Source organism: Macaca mulatta, chromosome 1 (assembly GCF_049350105.2).
Source record: "Macaca mulatta isolate MMU2019108-1 chromosome 1, T2T-MMU8v2.0, whole genome shotgun sequence".
In the NCBI taxonomy this organism is placed as follows: domain Eukaryota; kingdom Metazoa; phylum Chordata; class Mammalia; order Primates; family Cercopithecidae; genus Macaca; species Macaca mulatta.
The window spans coordinates 64,835,495-64,857,938 of NC_133406.1; the positions used below are offsets into that span (position 1 = coordinate 64,835,495).

The 22,444-nt window shown below is 39.0% G+C and overlaps 2 protein-coding genes across 11 annotated transcripts in view; both read left to right on the forward strand.

Annotated features, from left to right (window-relative positions):
• Positions 1–6,081: 6,081 nt before the first annotated feature.
• On the forward strand, positions 6,082–16,815 carry C4BPB (complement component 4 binding protein beta). 3 transcript variants are annotated; one of them, XM_015117840.3, is made up of 7 exons: positions 6,095–6,269; positions 6,392–6,499; positions 7,395–7,565; positions 8,730–8,906; positions 13,622–13,715; positions 15,267–15,381; positions 16,611–16,815. In XM_015117840.3, exons 2-7 carry the CDS (start codon positions 6,442–6,444, stop codon positions 16,749–16,751), a joined length of 756 nt encoding a protein of 251 aa, XP_014973326.2. In that variant the 5' UTR covers positions 6,095–6,269; positions 6,392–6,441; the 3' UTR covers positions 16,752–16,815. The 3 variants fall into 3 exon arrangements, with proteins under 3 accessions (XP_028708514.2, XP_014973326.2, XP_001083216.2); XM_001083216.5 differs by having other exon boundaries at positions 6,096–6,269; positions 7,392–7,565; XM_028852681.2 differs by having other exon boundaries at positions 6,082–6,499.
• Positions 16,816–20,941: 4,126 nt separating this feature from the next.
• C4BPA (complement component 4 binding protein alpha) overlaps positions 20,942–22,444 on the forward strand; it is a 40,483-nt gene continuing 38,980 nt past the window's right edge. For 4 of the 8 annotated variants that reach the window (XM_078005055.1, XM_078005073.1, XM_078005059.1 and 1 more), the window contains exon 1: positions 21,008–21,207. The gene's annotated coding sequence lies outside the window, so the exon portion shown is untranslated. Of the gene's footprint in view, positions 21,208–22,444 lie in introns of all 8 variants that reach the window. The other 4 variants (XM_015117795.3, XM_015117809.3, XM_028852693.2 and 1 more) reach the window with 3 other exon arrangements.

Below are 22,444 nucleotides of genomic sequence, written 5' to 3' on the forward strand. Positions count from 1 at the left end.
ATACCAACTTCTTTTAAGGATATTTCCCTTCTCATGTAACCCATAAATATATACACCTACTGTAAAGTTAAAAATTAAAAAAGAATATTTTCTAGATTTTGCAAACACACTTATGCTTATATCTCATTGGCCAAAACAAAGTCAAGTGGCTACATATAGCTTTCATGGAGGCTGGAATGTTTTTATTCCAAGTGACTTTGTGCCAGTTATAATTAGGGTTTAGTTCCCAAAGAAGGGTTCAATAGCTACTGAAGTAGCAATCTGCCTTAGTAGGTAATTGAAACATTGCAGCAGGTCTGAAGGGCTATAACAAGGTGAGCCTTTGAGGAATTAGTCTGCCATTACTTTGTAAGAGAGGAAAAAATTATTTTTCCTTCTACCCTCCTAAGTCCTCTGCCTGGGACCTTGTAGATCAGACTGACAAAAAAGATTGACAAGAAAAGCGCAAACAATTTATTAATGTGTGCAGCACACCCCACCTGGGTGTGTTCCACCTGGGAGGAACCTCATGATGAGTAACTCAAAGGGGAGTTAGAGCTTAGATTTATATAGCATCTTAACAAATGGGCAATAACTTTGTAGAGAAGTGACAAGACAAAGGAAAAGACTGTTGAGTTTCTAGGGCTGCAAATTTTGAGAAGGCAAATACCTGAAAGAAACTAATGGAGAAGGTTTGTGTAGGTCTGTCTTGACCACTGGCTTCTTTATGGACATAAAGCTCCCTAGGGAGCAGTCCTCTTTCCTCAGAAGTTTCTGCTTATAGTCATCTAAGAGATACTCCAGGAAGGCTTCTTTCTGCTTCCATGGCATCTCATTTGCCTGCAGTTCAAAATAATCTTTATGCCAAAGGGGCATATTTTGAGGTGACTTATTCTGGTCCCCTAAAACTTAGAGTAACAATGCATCACCTCTGATCTTGCCACAGTGCAGGTCCATCTAAACTCATAATTAAAGCTTATTCTACAGTGTTTCATGAACAATTTGATTTTTAAAAATTCTTTAAAATTTATGTTCTCATGGAATCTGCCTTCAGGCTACTTTTTGCAAAGCTTATAACTTGCAGTGAATGCCAAGAATGAGTTCTTAGAAAATTCCAGCTGAGCGGGGCAGGGGGCAGCTCTTGCGAGAGAGTCCGCCACAGCATCTGAACACCATTATTTATTGAAAGGGCTTTGTTAAACCACAAACATCCACTAGATGGCTTTTTGAGGTCGGATGGTGAGACACCTGTGGCCTTGTAAAAGCACTCAAACCAAATTCTCAGGGGGCTGTTTTCAGTGTTCCTTACCGCACACTCCACTCCTTGTCCTGTTTTCAGGGTTAAGGAATTACATTCTCATGCACAAATAACACACACACTGTGCCTCAGTATTTTTCCATGCCCCAACCTCAAATGCCTTGTTCATAAATTTGACTATGTGTCTGTGCACCCCCAACACTTTTCTGGCCCGGGTTGTTTTGTTGAGGCATTCAAGAAACATCAACCCAACGTGTAAAAAACAATTAGAAGAGCAATTTAAATCTTTTCTGAATTCTCTTGACAAAGACCAAAGGGAATTCATTCATGACACCCTGTAGAACTTCTTAAAATAGTCTTTCCTGAATTCTCCTAAAATCTTACACACACTGCAATGTGTGTGCCCCTTTATAACTTCCCATAACTCTTCCCCCAGATTGGGCATTGCTGACTTTTATATTTCTACTCCTCCTTCCTCGCCTCCTGATCTCTTCCTTCAACTACCATCTGCCCATTTCTTTGTGTTTTGTTGTTGTTGTTTGTTTTGAAACAGGTTCTAGCTTTGCTGCCTACACTGGAGTGCAGTGGTGCAATTACAGCTCACTGAAGCCTTGATCTCCTGGACTCAGGTGATCCTCCTGTCTCAGCCTCCCAAGTAGCTAGGACTACAGGCACATGCCACCGTGCCTGTCTAATGTATATATACATATGTATATTCGAATATATATATTCATATATATAAATATTTTCAAATATATGAATATATTCAAATATATATGAATATATTCATATATATGATATATATTATATATCACATATATTCACATATATTCATATATATTCCTATATTTGAATATCATATATTTGAATATATTCATATATATTCATATATATTTGATATATATTCATATGAATTCATATATATTGGATATATATTCATATGAATATATTGGATATATATTCATATGAATATATTGGATATATATTCATATGAATATATTGGATATATATTCATATGAATATATTGGATATATATTCATATGAATATATTGGATATATATTCATATGAATATATTGGATATATATTCATATGAATATATTGGATATATATTCATATGAATATATTGGATATATATTCATATGAATATATTGGATATATATTCATATGAATATATTGGATATATATTCATATGAATATATTGGATATATATTCATATGAATATATTGGATATATATTCATATATATTTGAATATATTCATACATTCATATATTTTTTTTGTAGAGATGAGGTCTTGCTGTGCTGGTCTCGAACTCCTGGGCTCAAGCCATCCACCTGCCTCGGCCTCCCAAAATGTTGGGATTACAGGCATGAGCCACTATGCCCAGCTTGCCCGTTCCATTGTAAAGCAATGAAATGGGTCTGAGAACAACAGTTTCACCTGACCTATTACCTCAGTTCTTCAGGAAACAATCTGGCATAGATCCAATCGTCTTTTAATGTTCAAAGAAATAAAAGAGCCTGCAAATGCTCATTTGTTAATTTATCTAATTTTGGATACTCATAGTAAAATACATAAGCCTCTAATCTTTATTTACTCTTGTGGTGTAAATATTCACCCATCAGGAGCTCCAGGAGGACCCTGTCCTGGAGCCGAGGGAAAGCCCTGAAGAACATGCAGGCTTGGAAAGGGAGCAAAGGGAGGCAGGAAGGTGGTGAAGGGAGAGGTGTTGGGGAGAGGAGGAGAGAGGCAGAGGGAAGAGGAGAAATTCCTCTGTCTCTGTCTTTATTTCTGTCTCTCTCTGATTCACTCTGTCAGTGTCTCCTCTGTCTGTCTTTTGTCTCCATCTCTGTCTCTGATGCTCTTGCTCATCCTGCAGAGAGAGAGGGCTGAGGAAGAAGAGCGGGGTTGGGGTGGGGGTCAATGGCAGTGCCAGGTGGAGACTTGTCCTTCAGAGTCCCCAGACACCCGTTCCTAAGCGTTTCTATCTCTCTGTATCTATGTCTGATTCTGCCTCTCTCCCAAGACCCACCATATTTCTCTCTCTCTCTCTTTTGATCACTCTCTGTTTCTCTCTTTAATCTGTAATTCTAAAATCCAAAAACCTTTGAGGCAGAGTTTTCTTCTAACTCATTTGACAGAAAAAACTTGACCCAAACTTCGTGATGCTATTTATTGTCTCTATATGGCCCACTTTGTGTGAATATTTTTGTATTTTTATATTTTATGGAGAAATATTAGTAAGACAATAGTATAAGCAATATGGTTTCTAAAGTCCTAATAGTTCTGAATCTGAAGTAAGTCATTAAGATGAAGAATTACTTGCAAGTATTTGCTGTAGTACATGTTCTATTTTATGTCCATATTTATGTAGGGCTAAATTAGACTTTTTTTCCTTTTTAAAATAATTTATTGTACAAACATTCTGTATATAAATCTATAAAAGATACTGAAGAACATTCATTCCTCAAGAAGTAGAACATGGGGTATGTAAAGAAAAATTATTGAAAGCTTAGGTTTGGCAAAAAGAGATCACTGGAGTAAATGCTCAATGGATTCCTGGGCATTTTCTAGCAGGCCCTCTGGAGATGATCAATTCACAGGAGTATGTGACTCTGATTGACTTTATATGAATTAGGCTCTTTTAGAACTCTTGAAGCATAGAGGTTAATTTGCAGTAAATTGATAGGAATGCAAATGATTCTTATCTGAGAACAATGCAAATGATTCCTGATTATAGTAGAGCAAATATATTTTGTCCATTTTGTTTTAATTACTTTCCACCAGGTAGAAAAGCCAATTGCAAATATTACAGTTTGTTACTCTGTAGGATATTAACCAGTTTTGTATCTATTGCAAAGGTCACTTCAGAATGCTTTTGACTGACAGACTATATGCATTGCTATTCCTCAAATTCTTCGAACCAGTTGTAGCATCTGAATGGTTCCTCATTAATGAGTTGAATTAAATATTTGATACATTTCGTCTTATATTTACTTAAGTGTCATATTTTTAACTTTTTGAAAATCATATCTTAGAGGGTGCTTACACTATAGGAATTTGCATATTAGTTGAGAAAAAAATAAGACATAAAAAATCATAAGGCAGCATGCGATAAATGGCAAGTGATCATATGGATTTTGAGGGCTGTGGTAGAGTTTCTGGATGACTGTGTTTTTTTCATTTATTTCTGCATTACTTGCATGCATTTAACAGACAACTGCTTTGCAATAGGAAGCACCGTGGAAGGGAATACAATACAAATCAGACACAAACCCTGTCCTGGAATTAGCAGTTTCCTGTGGGAATAAAGGGGAGGAAAAAAAACACCTTTCCTCTACCATATTATATTCAGTGACTGGGACCTGCAAATTAGACTAAGACAGATTAACAGGAGAGAAAATTCTGTTTATACATGTAACATGAGTATATGTGGGAAAACTCAGTGATGAGTAATTCAAAAAGTTGTTTAGAATTGGGGCTTATACATCATCTTAATAGATGAAGGTGGGGAGAAGAAAGGCACTTATAAGAAAAGAGATTACTGGCCAGGTGCAGTGGCTCATGCCTATAATCCCAGCACTTTGGGAGGCCAAGGCGGGTGGATCATTTGAGGTCAGGAATTTGAGACCAGTTTGGCCAACATGGTGAAACCCCGTCTCTGCTAAAAATGCAAAAATTAGCCAGACATGGTAGTGCATGCCTGTAATTTCAGCTACTTGGGAGACTGAGGCACAAGAATCGCCTGAACCCGGGAAGCGGAGGTTGCAGTCAGCCGAGATCATGCCAAGACACCTTTCAAACAAAAAAGAAAACAGATTAGTTTTTGGAAAGGTAAGTGGATTTTCAGGGGAAAAGTAGGAAATTTTAAAGTTTTGTAATAATGTTTGTGTATATAAGTACGAGTGTTCTTTCTGTCTCCTTCAAGGCCATGAAATTTCCCTGGAGAAGGAATTTGAAATATGTTTCACTCATGCTCTCCCTTCCAGGATAGATCTGTCCTGAAAAGGAATTGATGGCAACCTTATCTCCAAGGTTGCTGCCTTTAGTCAGATAAGGAAAGCCCCAAAAAGCTCTGTTCCTTTCCATATCACTGAATCTCAAATATCTTCAGCTTAAACGAATCTTTATGCCAAATATTTGGGGGTGGCATATGCTGATTCCTTTCAGGAGAAAGACATAGATTAATCATTACAAATAGTAATAATGGGTGGGGAAGAGAAGAACATTTGCAACCTTACTGTGTCCTTAATGCTTTATTTTCTATTAAAACCTGAAATTTTGTAGGAATTTTACCCCAATTTCATAATTGGAGCACGGAGAACCAACGAAGTGTTCTAGTAGTCATAAGCAAGATGATATGGGAGCCCTCAAAACAATTTTACATGCCTTAATTCCTGAGACCAAAGCATTCCCCTCACCTCTCTCTTTACTCATTTGGTTAACTCTGGACTCAGGCCAAATCCTGTCCCTGGAAGAGCCACCAAGTAGGAAGCCTGGGTACGGGCCTGGCAAGCGAGGACAATGGGTCACTGCAGGACTTTGGAGCACTCAGGTTTGGAGTCAGTTAAGACCAGCTCCTTCCTGGGAAGCCATAGCTCTGGAGGGACAGACAGGTAAGGTTAGTTTACTTCCTTGAGCTTTCTGTCTTCGGTGCCGCTTACAGCCTTAGGATATCTGGTATTCAGGAAAGGAGGATGAGGTAGCATTCAAAATTGGGTCCTACCTGGGCAAGAATCAGGGATTGACAGCCTGTTCTCTTTCTCCAGTGCTGGTCAGAGTTACCAAAGGTGGACTGTAAACATTGGCAAATATTGACAGAAGTCAAGGTCATGGCAAGACCATTTGGCCCACGTTTGTTGGGGAAGGATAAGCCTGTAGTTCGAAAAGACTGGTCAAATGGATTTGCATTCCCAGAAACCAGGAAATTTCTGAAACTGAGTTTTAAACCCGGCAGCTCTTTTGTCATCCCTTTGTATTTTTGTAGTTCCTCTCTATGCCAGCTTCCCTACAACTGTTCTGATTTCCTGTCGTAAGATTTTTTCTTTACATTTTCTTCAGGGAGGGGAAATCAATATAACCTCTTCTCTAGAAAGGAGGTGGTTGGGCTGATCTTAAGCAGTGTTAGAAGATCTATTTTGTTTTTCAAACCAGGTGTCTGGGCTGGGTAAACTCCAGCCTGGGGTGAGGACTTTGATCACCAGATGTTTTTTTGGTGTGCTTGCTGTCTTATGGTTGCACGGTGGGTTTCTGCTTCAGATGGTACGTATGCTTTCCTTCAACTCAGCTTACCAGGCATTTGGTGTCAGTTTGCGGGGTTTAGAGGAACTCTGTGTAGAGCTTTAAGGAAGTTTACATTTCTAATATTTATTCTTCTGTTGAAAAAGTCTCAAATTGGCCTAATGCTCTGCACTCAATAGGAGCTTACTATACATTTAATGATGACCCTGATCTCTGAAGTGGGTGGTTACTGTTTACTTTCCCTTTCTGTTCTGGGAGCAAAAAGAGTACCAATTTCAAAATCCTGGGAGGTCTTACTTGTTATAAACTCCAGGACCGCTATTTGGGTAGGGGACTATTTGTTTAGAAGTGGATAACTTGTGGCTGAAATTTGAGGAAGATTCCTGTTATACTTTTGGAAATAAAACTTTGGGAATCTGGCCGGGTGCAGTGGCTCACGCCTATAATCCCAGAACTTTGGGAGACCGAGGTGGGTGGATCACGAGGTCAGGAGATTGAGACCATCCTGGCTAACACGGTGAAACTCCGTCTCTGCTAAAAATACAAAAAAATCAGCCAGTCGTGGTGCTGGGCCCCTGTAGTCCCAGCTATTTGGGAAGCTGAGGCAGGAGAATGGGTGTGAACCCAGGAGGCAGAGTTTGCAGTGAGCCGAGATCGTGCCACTGCACTCCAGCCTGGGTGACAGAGTGAGACTCCATCTCAAAAAACAAAACAAAACAAAACAAAACAAAAACAAAAAAAGAAACCTTTGGAAATCCGTTGGAAGGGAAGGACATGGATGTACATGGACATGGAAGAGTACAGGAATCAGGATCAATAATCCAGCAAAAAGACACGAGGATGGGGAGATCTAATAAGGGCTCCCTGACAGCACATGATATGCCAAGTGGATCTGTTTTCTTCTTCCTTCCAGCAGAGCACTGTCCAGAACTTCCTCCAGTGAATAATAGCGTATTTATCGCAAAGGAGGTGGAAGGACAGATTCTGGGGACTTATGTTTGTATCAAAGGCTACCACCTGGTAGGAAAGAAGACCGTTTTTTGCAATGCCTCTAAGGAGTGGGATAACACCACTACTGAGTGCCGCTGTAAGTTAGATCTTTCTGTATCTTTGCCCATATTGATATCCTGTTTTACTCCTTCACATCCTACTTCCTATAGGCCATGGTAAAACTTTATAAGAAAACAAAAATTCTCAATTACTAGAAAACCTCTTTTAAAGCACTCTAGTGGAAGAGCTTCTCTTGGAAGCTCCATGATCAGATCTTGATCAGTATTAATTTAGTTGAATTAATAGAATCAATTCCCTCTATGGGAAAGAAATAATTTCTTCCAGATATTAGAACTAATTTTTTTTGCTGTAATTTGTTTAACTTTATATTGCTTTAAAAATGTTTATGTTATGGAAAATTTAAAATGTATACAAAAGACAGAAGAGTCAAATTCACTCATAGAGATTCATCACATAATTTCATCAATTATCCACACAAGACTAATCTTGTTTCATGTATATCCTCACTTTATTATTTTGAAGGAAGTACATCATATCATTTTATTTCACCTATCATATAACTTTTGAACTGGGAATAGTTTGTATTCTCAGTTTACCAATGTGATAATTGAGATCCAGCTGATTCGCTCAAGGTCACAAAACCCATTTCTGATATCCTCTGTGGAGATGGGGAATAATTAATCCATATTCTATTTGTTACTAGTAGTTTTTAAAAGAATAGTTGCATAGTTCTCTTGTATACCTAGAGTAGAGCACACCGATATTATGATCCTTCATTCATATAACCAAACTCATATCCCCGTGCATTCTTTCCTGTTTTTTTCCATGCCATGGGAAAAAGCACAACAAAATAAAAAATGCTAAGTAAGTGTATATTTGGCTGGATGAAAGGGAAGGAAATACTTGCCTCAAACATAGGCTCATGAATTTTGAGCCATGCTTAATATAACAGTACAATAAACATACTATTGGTAACTTTCAGTTATGTAATTAATTACTTTCAGTTGCCAATTCATGTTGTTCTTGTGCATGACAAAGCTCTTTTTAAAAGTACTTAGGTCGATCTCCTCTTTTTTTTCATTCTGCATTGATATGGCAGTACCAGGTACTTCACCCAATTAAAAATGTGCAGTATTAGCTCTAATTTGCTGTTTTCTCACTGAAGACTGAGGAAGTCTGGCCTTTGCTTTGTTGGCCTTCAGCCTTGCCCTTTCAGATTATTGCTTATTTTCTTCTTCAGTGGGCCACTGTCCTGATCCTGTGCTGGTGAATGGCGAGTTCAGTACTTCAGGGCCTGCGAATGTAAGTGACAAAATCACATTTAAGTGCATTGACCACTACATCCTCAAGGGAAGCAATTGGAGCCAGTGTCTAGAGGACCACACCTGGGCACCTCCCTTTCCCATCTGCAAAAGTAGTAAGTATAAGAGAAGCCATCAAGAATCCCCAAAATACTGATTAGTAGTGTAAACTTAGACATTTGCCATATCCCTGGGATGCTTTTCTCTTTTTTTGTATCAGGGACGGGCTTAAGATCTAGCAGACAGCCATGAAACGAGTGGAGCTCATAGAACCAAATCTCACTTCAAGAGAATACATTCCATTGCAGTGAACAGCATCCAAAGCATACTTTTTTCCTTCTCAAATAGGGGTCCTGTCCTACTAGGTCTAATGCAGGGTAGTTTGGAGCATTGACTATTTTATTTTTCATTTTCAAGACAGTGATTTAAGGTCTTTGTTTGAAAAGTCAACACAAAACAGGGGGAAAAGATCATAACTCATCTATTGCAAAATTATCTACAAGAGGCTAAAGACCCTCTTTCTATCACTACAATTCATATCTTTCAGAGTTAGTAAGTTAGGTGTGTTTATTTCATGACTTTTTCTTATGTTTATACAGACATTTAAAACAAACACACACAAATGAAATATTTAAATTAAATAAGCATTAAGTGCCATTTTGTATGTATATATATGAATATACCTATAGAAATGGGACTTACTATATATATTTTTAAATTGCTTTTCTTCATGTAACTACGTACATGGCCATTTTCCCAGACCAGTCCATATAGCTCTATTGCCCACTATTTAATAACTGCATATGTGTATGTCATAATTTATTATATGGCTCTCATATTATTTTAACATTTTTCCTGTTAGGAACAATGCTGAAATGAGTATTTTATACACTCACATATTCTTACGTGTACGTTGTTATTTCTTTCTTTCTTTCTTTCTTTTTTTTTTTTGAGATGGAGTCTTGCTCTGTTGCCCAGGCCACAGTGCAGTGGTGTGATCTTGGCTCACTGTAACCTCTATTGCCCACGTTCTAGTGGTTCTCCTGCCTCAGCCTCCCGACTAGCCGGGTTACAGGTGTCTGCCACCATGCCTGGCTAATTTTTGTATTTTTAGTAGAGACAGGGTTTCACCATCTTGGCCAGACTGGTCTCAAACTCCTAATCTTGTGATCCACCCACCTCGGCCTCCCAAAGTGCTGGGATTACAGGTGTGAGCCACCGTGCCCAGCTACTATGTTATTTCTATAGGATAGATTCCTAAAATGATTGCTGGATCACAGGATGCCATTATTTGCAGAATATACTTCAAATATCCAAGAAATTCTACCAAAATATTTAATACATACTTGGATACAAAATAAATATTGAAAAAAATCAATGTTTTTATTTTCTATTAATAATTATTAGTTGAATTTGAAATGTAAAAATAATTCTATTCACAAAATCTATATGAAAATTTACTGGAAGATAAAAAACAAGACCTGAATGAAAGAAAAGACATGCGTGATCCTGGATGGGCAGACTTAGTAATTATAATGCAATGCCTACCAGAATTTTAAATTCAAAAATATGAAAAAAAACATTAATTAAAGAATCTCCTCTGGTAAGGTAGATATCTAACATTATAAATATTTTTGGGAAAATGATGAATGATGTATATATTTGACTGGATCAAAGGGAAAGGAATACTTGCCATATTAGATAGTAAAATGTACTACAAAGTTACTATGAGCACAATAGCATTAAAATGGCAAACTGTAGGTACTACAAATTATATGTCATTAAAATAGCAAAGTATGGGTACAGATAAGTAGAACAGATTAAGTCAGGAGGAAAAGTCTATTCAATGATAACGGAATAATTATCTATTTGGAAGAAGACAAAGTTAGGGCTCTAGTTCACACCATATTCATAATACATTCCAAATGTATTTTAAATATATAACTATAAAAAGCAAAATTATTAAATCATTAAAAGAAAGCATGAGATAATATATTTATTGCTCTGGGATGGGGAAAGCCTTCCTAAGCAGTTTCATAAAACTCAGAAGTCATAAAGGAAGAAAATGGGCAGATTTAGTTAAATTTTTAAAAGAAAAACTTCTACATACTAAAAGACATCATAAAAGTTAAAAGATAACAGACTTGAATCAAGTATTTGCAACATATTTGATGGTTAAAGAGTTAATATTTTTAACAAACAAAGATCCCCTAGAGATCAGTAAGGAATAAACAACCCAATAGAAAATAAGCAAAGTTAGGTAAGGACAGAAATTCCAAAAGAATGGCCCTAAACAGCACTTCTATTTCCTGATTATATGAACGGATATTGAACATTACAAATGATTACAGAACTGGAAATTAAAATTAGATATACATCTTTTATTGAGCAGATTAGCAAAAAATGAAAAGATGGATTTAATTTAATATCATTCATGATCTGAGGAAATAACCATTTATGTCAGTAAGAGTGTAAAGTGCTATCACTATTTGGATGTATTTTGAAGGTAGCTACTAAAATAATAAAAGCCAGGCATGGTAGTGCACACCTGAAGTCCCAGCTAGTCTCAGCTACTTGGGAAGCTAAGGCAGGAGGATAGCTTGAGTCCGGAAATTTGAGGCCAGCCTAGACAACATAGTGAGGCCTGTCTCTAAAAGAAAGAAAGAAAGAAAGAAAGAAATAATAAAGACAGACAGTTTAAGAGCACAAACTATATATGCTCTTACATGAGGGTATTTGGGGTTACTTAAAACGTGCATACACATACTATTATATATACAGTTAAATTACATGCATATAATATCATTTTATGTCATTAGCTTGACACAAGTTTCAAGTATTTCCTTATTTCTTCCAAATATTTTCTGTTTTACTCTATTTTAATTCAGTAGTTTCTATTCTAGCTCTTAACCACAGAATCCCTGTCTTTTTATGTCACTTCATTATCTAAATCTAGGATGAGCTCCCTAGGTTTCTGAATAAACCAGATTCTTTCTGTTTATTCTTTCTGTTTACCACATCGTTTCCTTTCATTCAAAATTGTACTCATAAAAGTTACCAGAACTCTGGTGGACTGGAATCCCCCGAACAACTCCTGGAAATTCTTCTTGCTTTCCTCTATTCAGCCTTTGAGCTCAGTCTTTGAGCTTTAAAAAAATTACAGTGTATTAACTGAATAGGTAATATTAATACACCTTTGTTGTAGAAAAATATAGAAAATAAAAGATGAGACCAATTACCTACCATCTAAGGATAAGGGCATTAAGTACTTTGGCATATACCTTTACATACTTTTTTTCTGTGCTTATGTTTGTGTGACCATGATTTACAAAAATAATATTATATACGCTCTTTCATGATCTGCTGTTTTTATTCAACGATTTGTTTAGAAGACTTTTATTTTTCAGTAAATATACACCTACATAATCATTGTTAGCCACTATTTTTGATCGACATGTTTAGTGTCCTGTGGTCTCAGAGCTGACTGGGACCTTAGAGATGACATTATTTAACCTGCTTATCTGTAATATTAGGAAGGAAGCCAAGAGGTGCAAAATGGCTTTAGTGCTACATAGCTAGTGGAAGAGTCAGTATCAAGACTCACAACTCCTAATACGTCATCCTGCTTTCTTTCCACAGTTCCACAGACTCGTTCTCTTCCCTTCCAGCCATGTTCTTCCCTATGTCTTTTTCTTTTGAGACAGAGTCTTGTTCTGTTGCCCAGGCTGGAGTACAGTGGCACGATCTTGGCTCACTGCAACCTCCACCTCCCAGGTTCAAGCGATTCTTGTGCCTCAGCCTCCCAAGTAGCTGGGATTACAGGCACTCACCCATGCTGGGCTAATTTTTGTATTTTTAGTAGAGACTAGGTTTCACCATGTTGGGCAGGCTGGTCTCAAACTCCTGACCTGAGATAATCCACCCACTTCGGCCTCCCAAAGTGCTGGGATTACAGGTGTGAGCTCCTGCTCCCACCTTCTCCCCTTTTTCTGATACTCTCCTTGATATAGTTTGGATGTGTGTTCCTGCTCAAATCTCATATTGAATTGTAATCTCCAGTGTTGGAGGTGGGGCTTGGTGGGAAGTGACTGGATCATGCAGGTGGATTTCTCATGAATGGTCTAGCACCATCTCCCTAGGTACCGTCCTCGTGACAGCGAGTGAGTTCTCATGAGATCTGGTTGTTTAAAAGTGTGTAGCACCTCCTCCCTCTCTCTCTTGTTCCTGCTCCAGTTATGTGAGATGCCTTGCTCCCCCTTTGCCTTCTGCCATGATTGTAAGTTTCCTGAGGCCTCCCCAGAAGCTGAGCAGATGCCAGCACCATGCTTCTTGCAGAAACATGAGCCAGTTAAACCTCTTTTCTTTATAAATTACCCAGTCTCAGGTATTTCTTTATCACAATGTGAGATGGACTAATACACTCATGCTTCTCAACTCTTATCCAGGGGATGTCAGCTTCCATTTGAGCTCACACACTTCATCTCCTCTCTCATGGAGTTATTTCTTCAGCCTTCACCTATGGCCCAATTTTTATTTTCTTGTATGTTAATGATTAGCTTCTCTATAACTTAAAATTTCTTTCCCTGAGCTCCTGCTAGTCAGATAATACTCCCAAATCCCTACTAACTTAGAAGATAAGCTGGGGGAAAGCTCTTTCCCATGGACAAATATGATTTAGAAGAGAAGGAAATGAATGAAGAACATGTTTCAAGATCTCACAGGTGTTGCTCTGAGGACATCAGGTGCTGGCATAAACAGCTGCAATTAGGGGTGCTGTTCATTGAGCATGCCTGGCCCTCACAGCTGTCACTTCTATACTCCTTTCTGTCAGGGGACTGTGACCCTCCTGGGAATCCAGCTCACGGCTATTTTAAAGGAGATAATTTCACCTTAGGATCCACCATTAGTTATTACTGTAAAGACAGGTAAGTGAACACAGCTTGTCAAGTGCCAGATCTTGCCCCTTGGCAGCATTGTTTTTGGGAATAACCCAGCCTGTGTCCACCTGGTCATCTGATTTCCTACTGCTGCAGGATTCTGAGCTCATTCTGATTTTGAGAGCTGCTTTGGCCCTCTGCTAGCTCTCCTCAATCCCTAGAAGACAGACTGATCCTACTAAAGTATCCTACTTACCCCAGTGCAAGTATCTCTTTTTTCCCTCTACCAAGACAAGGTAAATTATTTAAAATGTATGGGTTTGGCTGGGCGTGGTGGCTGACACCTGTAATCCCAGCACTTTGAGATGCCAAGGTGGGTGGATTGCTTGAGGTCAGGAGATCAAGACCAGCCCTGGCCAACAGGGCAAAACCCTCGTCTCTACTAAAAATAAAAAAATTAGCTGGGCATGGTGGTGCGTTCCTGTAATCCCAGCTACTCAGGAGGCTGAGGCATGAGAATTGCTTGAACCCAGGAGGTGGAGGTTGCCGTGAGCCTAGATGGTGCCACTGCACTTCAACCTGGGTGGAGAAGTGATACTCTGTTTTAAAACTAAATAAATAAATAAATTAAATGTATGGGTTTTTTTTTTTTTTTTTTTTTTTTGGTTGTTGTTTTTGAGACAGTGTCTCCCTCTGTCACCCAGGTTGGAGTGCAGTGGTGTACTCATAGCTCACTGCAACCTCTGCCTCCTAGGCTCACGTGATCCTCCCACCTCAGCTTCTCTAATAGCTGGGACTACAGGCATGGACCACCATGCTTGGCTAATTTTTTAAGGATTTTGTAGAGATGGGGTCTCCCTATGTTGCCCAGGCTGGTCTTGAACTCCTGAGCTCCAGTGATCCTCCCACCTTGGTTTCCCAAAGTGCTGGAATTACAAACACGAATCACCATGCCTGGCCTAAAATGTACGTTTTTCTAAAAAAAAAAAAAAAAAAAAAAAAAAAAAAAAAAAAATTCAGAGAATATAAATGCTAAAAAACAAATACGGAAGTGCAAAAATATAAAGACTTAGTGTATAGACCCTTAAAGCCCCCTAATTAACTCAGAGTCATGTGGCCTCACTGGCATTTCAATCTCATTATATACCTTCAATGCACTTTGCAGGCAACTCTCATGTTTTTCTGATTAAAAGCTATTGCTCCTTTTCAGCCCCTTCGCTGAGATTTATTTGCAGGCTGTTTCTCACTTTCTACTCCTGTCTAGAGCTTAGATGCCAGATGCCTTTTTAGGTTATTGAATGATAAAGTGCTTCTATCACTCTCCCCACCCAAAACCTGTGTGTGTAAATACCTCATTCAGAATCTCTCACTTCTCTATGTTTTATGGGTTGACTCTTCACTTGGGTCCTCCCCACCTCCAGGAGAATGGTTTTACTTTGAACTGCTTTGAAATACCAAGATAAGCATGCATTGAGGCTCAAGGGCGGGGAGGTGGATTCCATCACAGCATGAAATACTGAAAAACAACTACACAAAACCAGTCTCCATTACCCAATTCAGAAAGTGGAAAAGCTAAGCCTTGTTCTAATTTCGGTTCAGGTACTACTTAGTGGGCATGCAGAAGCAGCAGTGCATTGATGGGGAGTGGAGCAGTGCACTTCCAGTCTGCAAATTGATCCAGGAAGCTCCCAAACCGGAGTATGAGAAAGCACTTGTAAGTAGGTGGCTTGTGTCTATCTTGTTCACAGCTGGATCTCCAGGACCTGGCATCACTCCTGGCATATGCTCCGTATATATCTGTTTAATGTGGGATATTTTGTTTTTGAATGGGTTGGCCTTGGCCTGGCTATAGAAGGGGCTCACAAACTATTAGCTCACATTTTTGTAAATGGAAGTTGGAAGTTCCCATTCGCCACCATCATCACAAATACCTCATGAGACCCTGTTGGTAGAAGTTGTTGTCTCACGTGCCTTATACACCAGTGATCCCCAACATTTTTGACACCAGGGATGGGTATCATGGAAGATGACTTTTCCACGGATGGGGGTGGGGAGAGTGGGGATGGTTTGGGGATGATTCAGGTGCATTACATTTATTATGTACTTTATTTCTATTATTATTACATTATAATGCATAATAAAATGATTATACAACTCACCATAATGTAGAATCAGTGGGAGCCCTGAACTTGTTTCCTGCAACTAGAGGGTCTCATCTAGTTAGGAGTGGTGGGAGACAGTGACAGATTATCAGGCATTAGATTCTTATCTGGGAGTGATGGGAGACAGTGACAGATCATCAGGCATTAGATTCTCATCTGGGAGTGATGGGAGACAGTGACAGATCATCAGGCATTAGATTCTCATAGAGGGGTCAACCTAGATCCCTCGCATGAGCAGTTCACAATAGGGTTCACGCTCTTAGGAGGATCTAATGCCACCGCTGACCTGACAGGAGGTGGAGTTCAGGCAGCAATGTGAGCGAGGGAGAGTGGCTATAAATACAGCTGAAGTTTTGCTTGCCTGCCCACTGCTCACTTTCTGCTGTGTGACCCAGTTCCTAATAGATCATGGACTGGTACTGGTCTGTGGCCCTGGGGTTGGGCATCCCTGTTATAGGGCAAGGCACATAAGCACAATGCATGAGAATTGGAAAAGTCTCTAAAATCTTTCTAGGCTCCAACACTAAACAAACAACACTGAACAGATCCATTTACATTGAGATTCTTCTTTTAGTTCATCTTTATTACTGGGATAGTATTAATAAGCATATTTAAGCCAGAAGATATAAATGATTCATCATGTTGAAAACCCAAATCTTTACTTAAGCTAGCCTGGTTCTGAGCCCCCATTCAGAGAGCTAACTGCTGCTCACTGGCTTCAGAGTATATAGCCGGGTCTCAGTCCTTATGTTGTAACTTGTAAAATATTTTCTTTCTTCAGCTTGCCTTTCAGGAGCGTAAGAACCTCTGCGAAGCCATAGAGAACTTTATGCAACAATTAAAGGAAAGTGGCATGACAATGGAGGAGCTAAAATATTCTCTGGAGCTAAAGAAAGCTGAGTTGAAGGCAAAATTGTTGTAACACTGCAGCTGAGCAGATGTAATAGAAATAAACCTATGAATAAAATTTCTTCTTGGTTCTGAAATTGGTTTCAGATGTACCTCTTATTGGGCTGAAATTGCCAACTGCAGTTGTATAATGCACCGTGTGTGTGTGTGTGTGTGTGTGTGTGTGTGTGTGTGTGGTTCTCAGAATGTGAAAAGGCCAAATGTAGCGGTTGTCTAAGGCCAGAATTAGCAACATATTGTTGGAGCATAGAGGCCTTAATTTCCAGTCTGTAAGGAGAGTGGGGAAACTCTGATCTCAACCAAGAGGGTACCCCATCTTTTAACACGAGACCATGAATTAGGAAACCAAAACTAACTGCAACTTATGAGGCAAAAATTAACCTTCCATTTTGGAAAAGATGCTTGGAATAGTTACATCCTTAAAAATGACCCATTGGGACAGAAGGGGAGCTAAGACCCAAACTCTCCTCCCAGTCTTGCCCACATCTGGCTTATGGAAACAGGTTTCCAAATCTTCTGCAGGAAAATCGCTTACTGCCTCTTGAATGAAACTTCGTCCTGCATGGTAGATTAGAGATGGTGCAACACAAGTGAATATATTTTTCTTCTCTTTTTTAGAAACAAAAATTTTAAACAGTTTTTTACTTAAATTGTCCTTTTTTAGAGGGTAGAAGAAGGAATAAGAATCCTAAGGCTTTCAATCAAGATGTCATACTGAGCTGGTGTGACAAGCTTCTCCCACCTCTCTTTCTGACTGCTACCTGGAATACATATGATATCTGGATAAAATGCAACCAAAATATATAAGCCAGCTTGAAATAATGGAAAATTGCTAGGTAGAGTTATGAATGGGAATAAAAGATGGACTCTTGAGTACTCCGGAGTCTACTAGTAGACACAAGACATGTACACACATAGCATTATTTTAGAGTGGTTAGAATGAACTAAACATTTTTCAGACTACAGTGGGCTATGAGAGCTCAGATGAGAGGAGGTTCACTTCTGTCTGGGAGGAGGAGGCAAGAATATCGTCAAGGAAGAAGTCACAGTTATTTGGGCCTTCAAAAGTGAGTGAGAACTGGAGACAAAGATTAAGGAGTTCATTCCTGATGGAAAGAATATTTGAGAAATGGAGTAAGACAATAATAAGATTTTTTTTTTTTTTTTTTTTTTTTTGAGGTAGAGTTTCGCTCTTGTTGCCCAGGCTAGAGTGCAATGGCGCCATCTCAGCTCACCACAACCTTCACCTCCTGGGTTCAAGCAATTCTCTTGCCTTAGCCTCCTGAGTAGCTGGGATTACAGGCACGCACCACCACGCCTGGCTAATTTTGTATTTTTAGTAGAGACAGGGTTTCTCTATGTTGGTCAGGCTGGTCTCAAACTCCTGACCTTAGGTGATCTGCCAGCCTCAGCCTCCCAAAGTGCAGGGATTACAAGTGTAAGCCACCACGCCTGGCCAATAATAAGACTTTTAACCAAGTAAATTCATTCCTAGGATTAATCTAACTGGAGCAAAATGATTTGAAATTGAAGCTACTTCTTATTTATATATATTGTCTATCTAGGAGGACCTTACAAGCATTTGAAATGTCTACTCTTAGGAAAATTTTGAATAAATTTGGTACTTCAAATGTAATGCAGACTTATACGGTGATAAATATGAGGAAGTAGAAAATCTTAAAAATATAATCTTAAGTAAAAATAGAATATTTAATAAGGGCTTACGATTGCATTTATGTAAAACCTTTATTCTTGTGGGAAAGGACTAGACAATAATATGCACAGATAAAAACAATTGTCTTAGAATGTAAAATTATACGTGTTTATTCTCTTAAAGCTTTTTAACATTGTAAAATGAATTTCTAATAATAATTTTAGAAGGCACTGCACAGAGGCAGAAAAAATGGGATATGTTTAGGAACTTGCACATAGCCTGGACTGGCCTAGATGAAGCATGGAAATTGGTGAGAGAAGGTGGCTGGAAAGATAAGTCAAAGTCAGTTTATGGAGGGTTTTAAATGACATGCCAGAGAATATACACTTGCTTTTGGTAGGCAGATAATATACACTTGTTTTTTGGCAGTCAGACCATGGAGACATGGAAACCTTTCAAACAAGGAAGTAATAAGGACAGAACATAAAGAAAGATTTCTCTCACAATGTTGTGTTACTGGTTGATGAGGGAAAAGAACTAAGAGAAACCAATGAAAGGACTCCTACAATAGTCCATACCGGAGGCACTATCAACCCGAACTGGTTTGATGGCAGCGGAAATGAAAAAGAAGCAGCAGACACGAGAGGTATTGCAAAACTCGTATCAAAACAACCTGCCAACTAATCAAACATTGAAGGGTGAGGGAGAGGAGGAGTTCAAAAGTGAATCTGAAATTTTATTCCTGAGAACCAGAGGTCAGAAAAAGTTGGGGTCAGAAAGTGAAGCTTGTTTGCAGGAAATGAGAAATTCCTCTTCGGATGTGCTGAGGGTAAAGTGCTTGTAAGATGTCCAGTGGGCAATAAATAGACCCAAGAAAGTAAGTCTTGAGTTTGGGAGAGTAATCAGAAATAATGTAGTGCTGGCTAGTCTTCTTACTGGTAATAGTCAAAGCTGTGACAGAAAGCAAGATCATTAAAATTGCGAAGATAATTTTTTTTTAAAAGAAGAGCCTGAGATATATCTATATTTAGGAATGAGAAGGAGGAAGAGGAGGTAACAATAACTAAGAAAGAGAAATCAATTAAGTTAAAGGAATCAGGAAAATTTAGTGTCATGGAAGCCAAAGGAGAAGAGTTTCAGAAAGGAAATGATCAGCAGTGACAAAGGCTGCAGACAGATCATAAGAAATGAATTAAAGGTATTTTGGACTTGGACCTAAGGGCATGCCTCAGAGAGACATGTCAGTAGAAGAGTGGGTAGAAGCCAGATGGGAAAGCAACAGGTGGAGTGATGAATAAGGAAGAACAGGCAGGTAGAATAAACCATACCTTTGAGAAGTTGAGCATCACACTAAAGAAGAAAAGTGGAATTTACAGTATTGGCAAAATTGAAGGGACATTTCAGGATGAGAGATGCATTGAAAATGAGGCAGGAAGAGAAGAAACAACTCTCCTCTGAATGAGGAGTGAATAGGAGGGAAAATTTGACACTGATAAAGCTAAGGTAGAATGATTTTTAGTAAAGTAGGAGGTAAGAGCATCTGCTGAGAGGGAATGTGACAATTTGGTGATCTGGAGAGAAAAATCTGCAAGTGTCACTGTGGAAAGTAAACGAAAGGACTTCAGTACATTGGGAAACGGTACTTTAAAGAAATAGCAGCTTTAAAGGTGGTATTTCTTCCAATTTAGTGCTCAAGACTGTGCAATCTGGAATCCTCCTCTATGTTCATTCTTGTCAAATCAGCGTCTCACCTTGGTGACATAGTGCATGGTTTCTTTACGTCTAATATCCTTACCACTTTTATCTAATAATTTCTACCTTTTACGCAAATGTCACATCTTCTGTAAAAACTTCCTTGATTAACTCAACCTGTTGTAGTTTAGCTCCTTTTCGGAAACTCTTCTTGGTCTTTTATATTTATTACAGAAAAAGTGAAGTTCTCAGAAAGAATAGCCTTTTAATAAGTCTTCTGAGCACACAAATCTTAACCTTGAGGATTAGTAGCTTAATTGGACAATGTCAGTGCTTGTGGTCTTTTTAGATCTATGTGAGAAGAAACACGGCTGGTCCTTCATTGTGTTCTTCTGAGCACACTGGATAGATCAATTTCTGGAGACCCTCTGGTGCCTGACATGTAGTAGTAGTTAACGTTTGCTTAACTCTGAATATGTTCTAGATAACTCAGCACATAGTGGAAACCCAATACATGTTTGATAAATTCCCCACCTTTTGTAATTCCTTGGGGTGAGACAGAGACAAGCTCTGGGCAAGAATATCAGTTCTCAAACTCCAGGAAAACCTACTGGACCTAGTGTCATGGAAAGTGGATCATTTTTGCGGAGCCTGTCTGAACCTCGCAGTATCTAAGGTTTCCAGGCTAGCTGGACTGTGACTTGCACAACCCTTGTGTGTTTACGAAAAGAAAAAAGAATTCTGGCTTCAATTACCTTTCCACTTAGGGGAAATGGTTGGCAAAGGAGAAAATAAACGATTGCAACATGTTATGAAGAATGAGGACTAGCAAAGAGGAAGGAGCTTAGGTAAACAGTGCTGCTTTATTTCTGCTGTTAATCATTCATTGGGCCTATCAAAAGTTTCTGCCCATCTATTTCCATCCAGCCATCCCTGACCAGCCAACTGTATGGTTGACATTCAGGGACTTTTTGGTGGAGCAATTACCAATCAACTTCAGGGTATTATGATAAACTCTGATCTGGGCAGGAACCAGGACTACATAGATCAAATCAGTTTTCTTCTTTGAGAAACTATCCAAGATATCATCACAGAGTCTTCTGCTCTTCCTTAACTACCAAAGGTCGGTGGACTACTAAACCCTTGGGGTAGCTTGGAGGAAAGGCTGGTGGTTTGCCCCTTTAAGGAGTGCAGGATTAGAAGGATAAAACAGAGACAAAAGCTTGGAGGTGTTTTCAGCAGAAATCTTTTCAGGATCACTATATTAGGGGGATGTATGACTTGAAAAGTACTTTAACTCCATCTGAAAATTATAAATGGAGGAATAATATTGCATTCTAATAAAATAAGCTAAAGAAGAAGAGGTGTAAGGTGTTGCTCTTGTTACTGTATCTAAAAAAACAGGTGTAGTGGTTGGTTGGTTGATCTTTCACCATCTTCCCACATCAGAGAGTTGAGGCAAGGGGTCAACCAGAGTTTTCAAAGGGTTCACAGGAAGCCTGCTTCTCGTAGTCTACATTCTGAAAACTGGGGCCATTTCTTTTTTTCTGAGATTTGATTAACCACTCCAAATCTCCTCCACCATTGACAGCAAAGATGTTTAGATTTGGTAATAAGGAGGACACTGGCCAGCCTCCAGTTGGTCTCTGAAGCTAGCAGGCTTAGTCATCCTCACCTTCTTTACTTTCTTAATTTGATGATGCTGATAACCCTTCCTTCTTGAAATTCTCTTCTTCCTTGGTTGACCAGGATACAGTACCATTCTGGTCCTCATTTTAATTCTTCAACCACTTGTCTCTTTGCTGAATCCCATTCTATCTCTAAATATGGTAACACCAAGAGAATAAAAACTAGACTACAGAAGAGGCAGAAGCATCAAGGAAGGTTGGCATTAAGCTTAGAGATATGTTTGAATGTGGTATGAGCACAGAATAAAGGAGCTGATAGAAAAATAAAGAGATTTGGCCGGGCGCGGTGGCTCATGCCTGTAATCCCAGCACTTCGGGAGGCTGGTGGATTGCCTGAGGTTGGGAGTTCGAGACCAGCCTGACCAACATGGAGAAACCCTGTCTCTACCAAAAATACAAAATTAGCCAGGCATGGTGGCATATGTCTGTAATCCCAGTTACTTGGGAGGCTGAGGCAGGAGGATAGTTTGAACCCGGGAGGTGGAGGTTGGGGTGAGCCAAAATCATGCCATTGCACTCCAGCTTGGGCAACAAGAGTGAAACTCCATCTCAAAAACAAAACAAAACAAAAAACGAAAAACAACCCCCTCCCCCCGCCAAAAAAAACAAAACAAAAAGAGATTCTAAGAAGGGTGGGAAAGTGTGGAAGCAAGTTTTTTCTGAAGTTTATAA

Coding starts and splice junctions, on each gene's coding strand:
- C4BPB (XM_001083216.5), top strand. CDS start 6,442: ATGTTTTTTTGGTGTGCTTGCTGTCTTATGGTTGCACGGTGGGTTTCT. Junction 6,500..7,391: donor GTGGGTTTCTGCTTCAGATG/GTACGTATGCTT, acceptor TCTTCCTTCCAG/CAGAGCACTGTCCAGAACTT. Junction 8,907..13,621: donor CTTTCCCATCTGCAAAAGTA/GTAAGTATAAGA, acceptor CCTTTCTGTCAG/GGGACTGTGACCCTCCTGGG.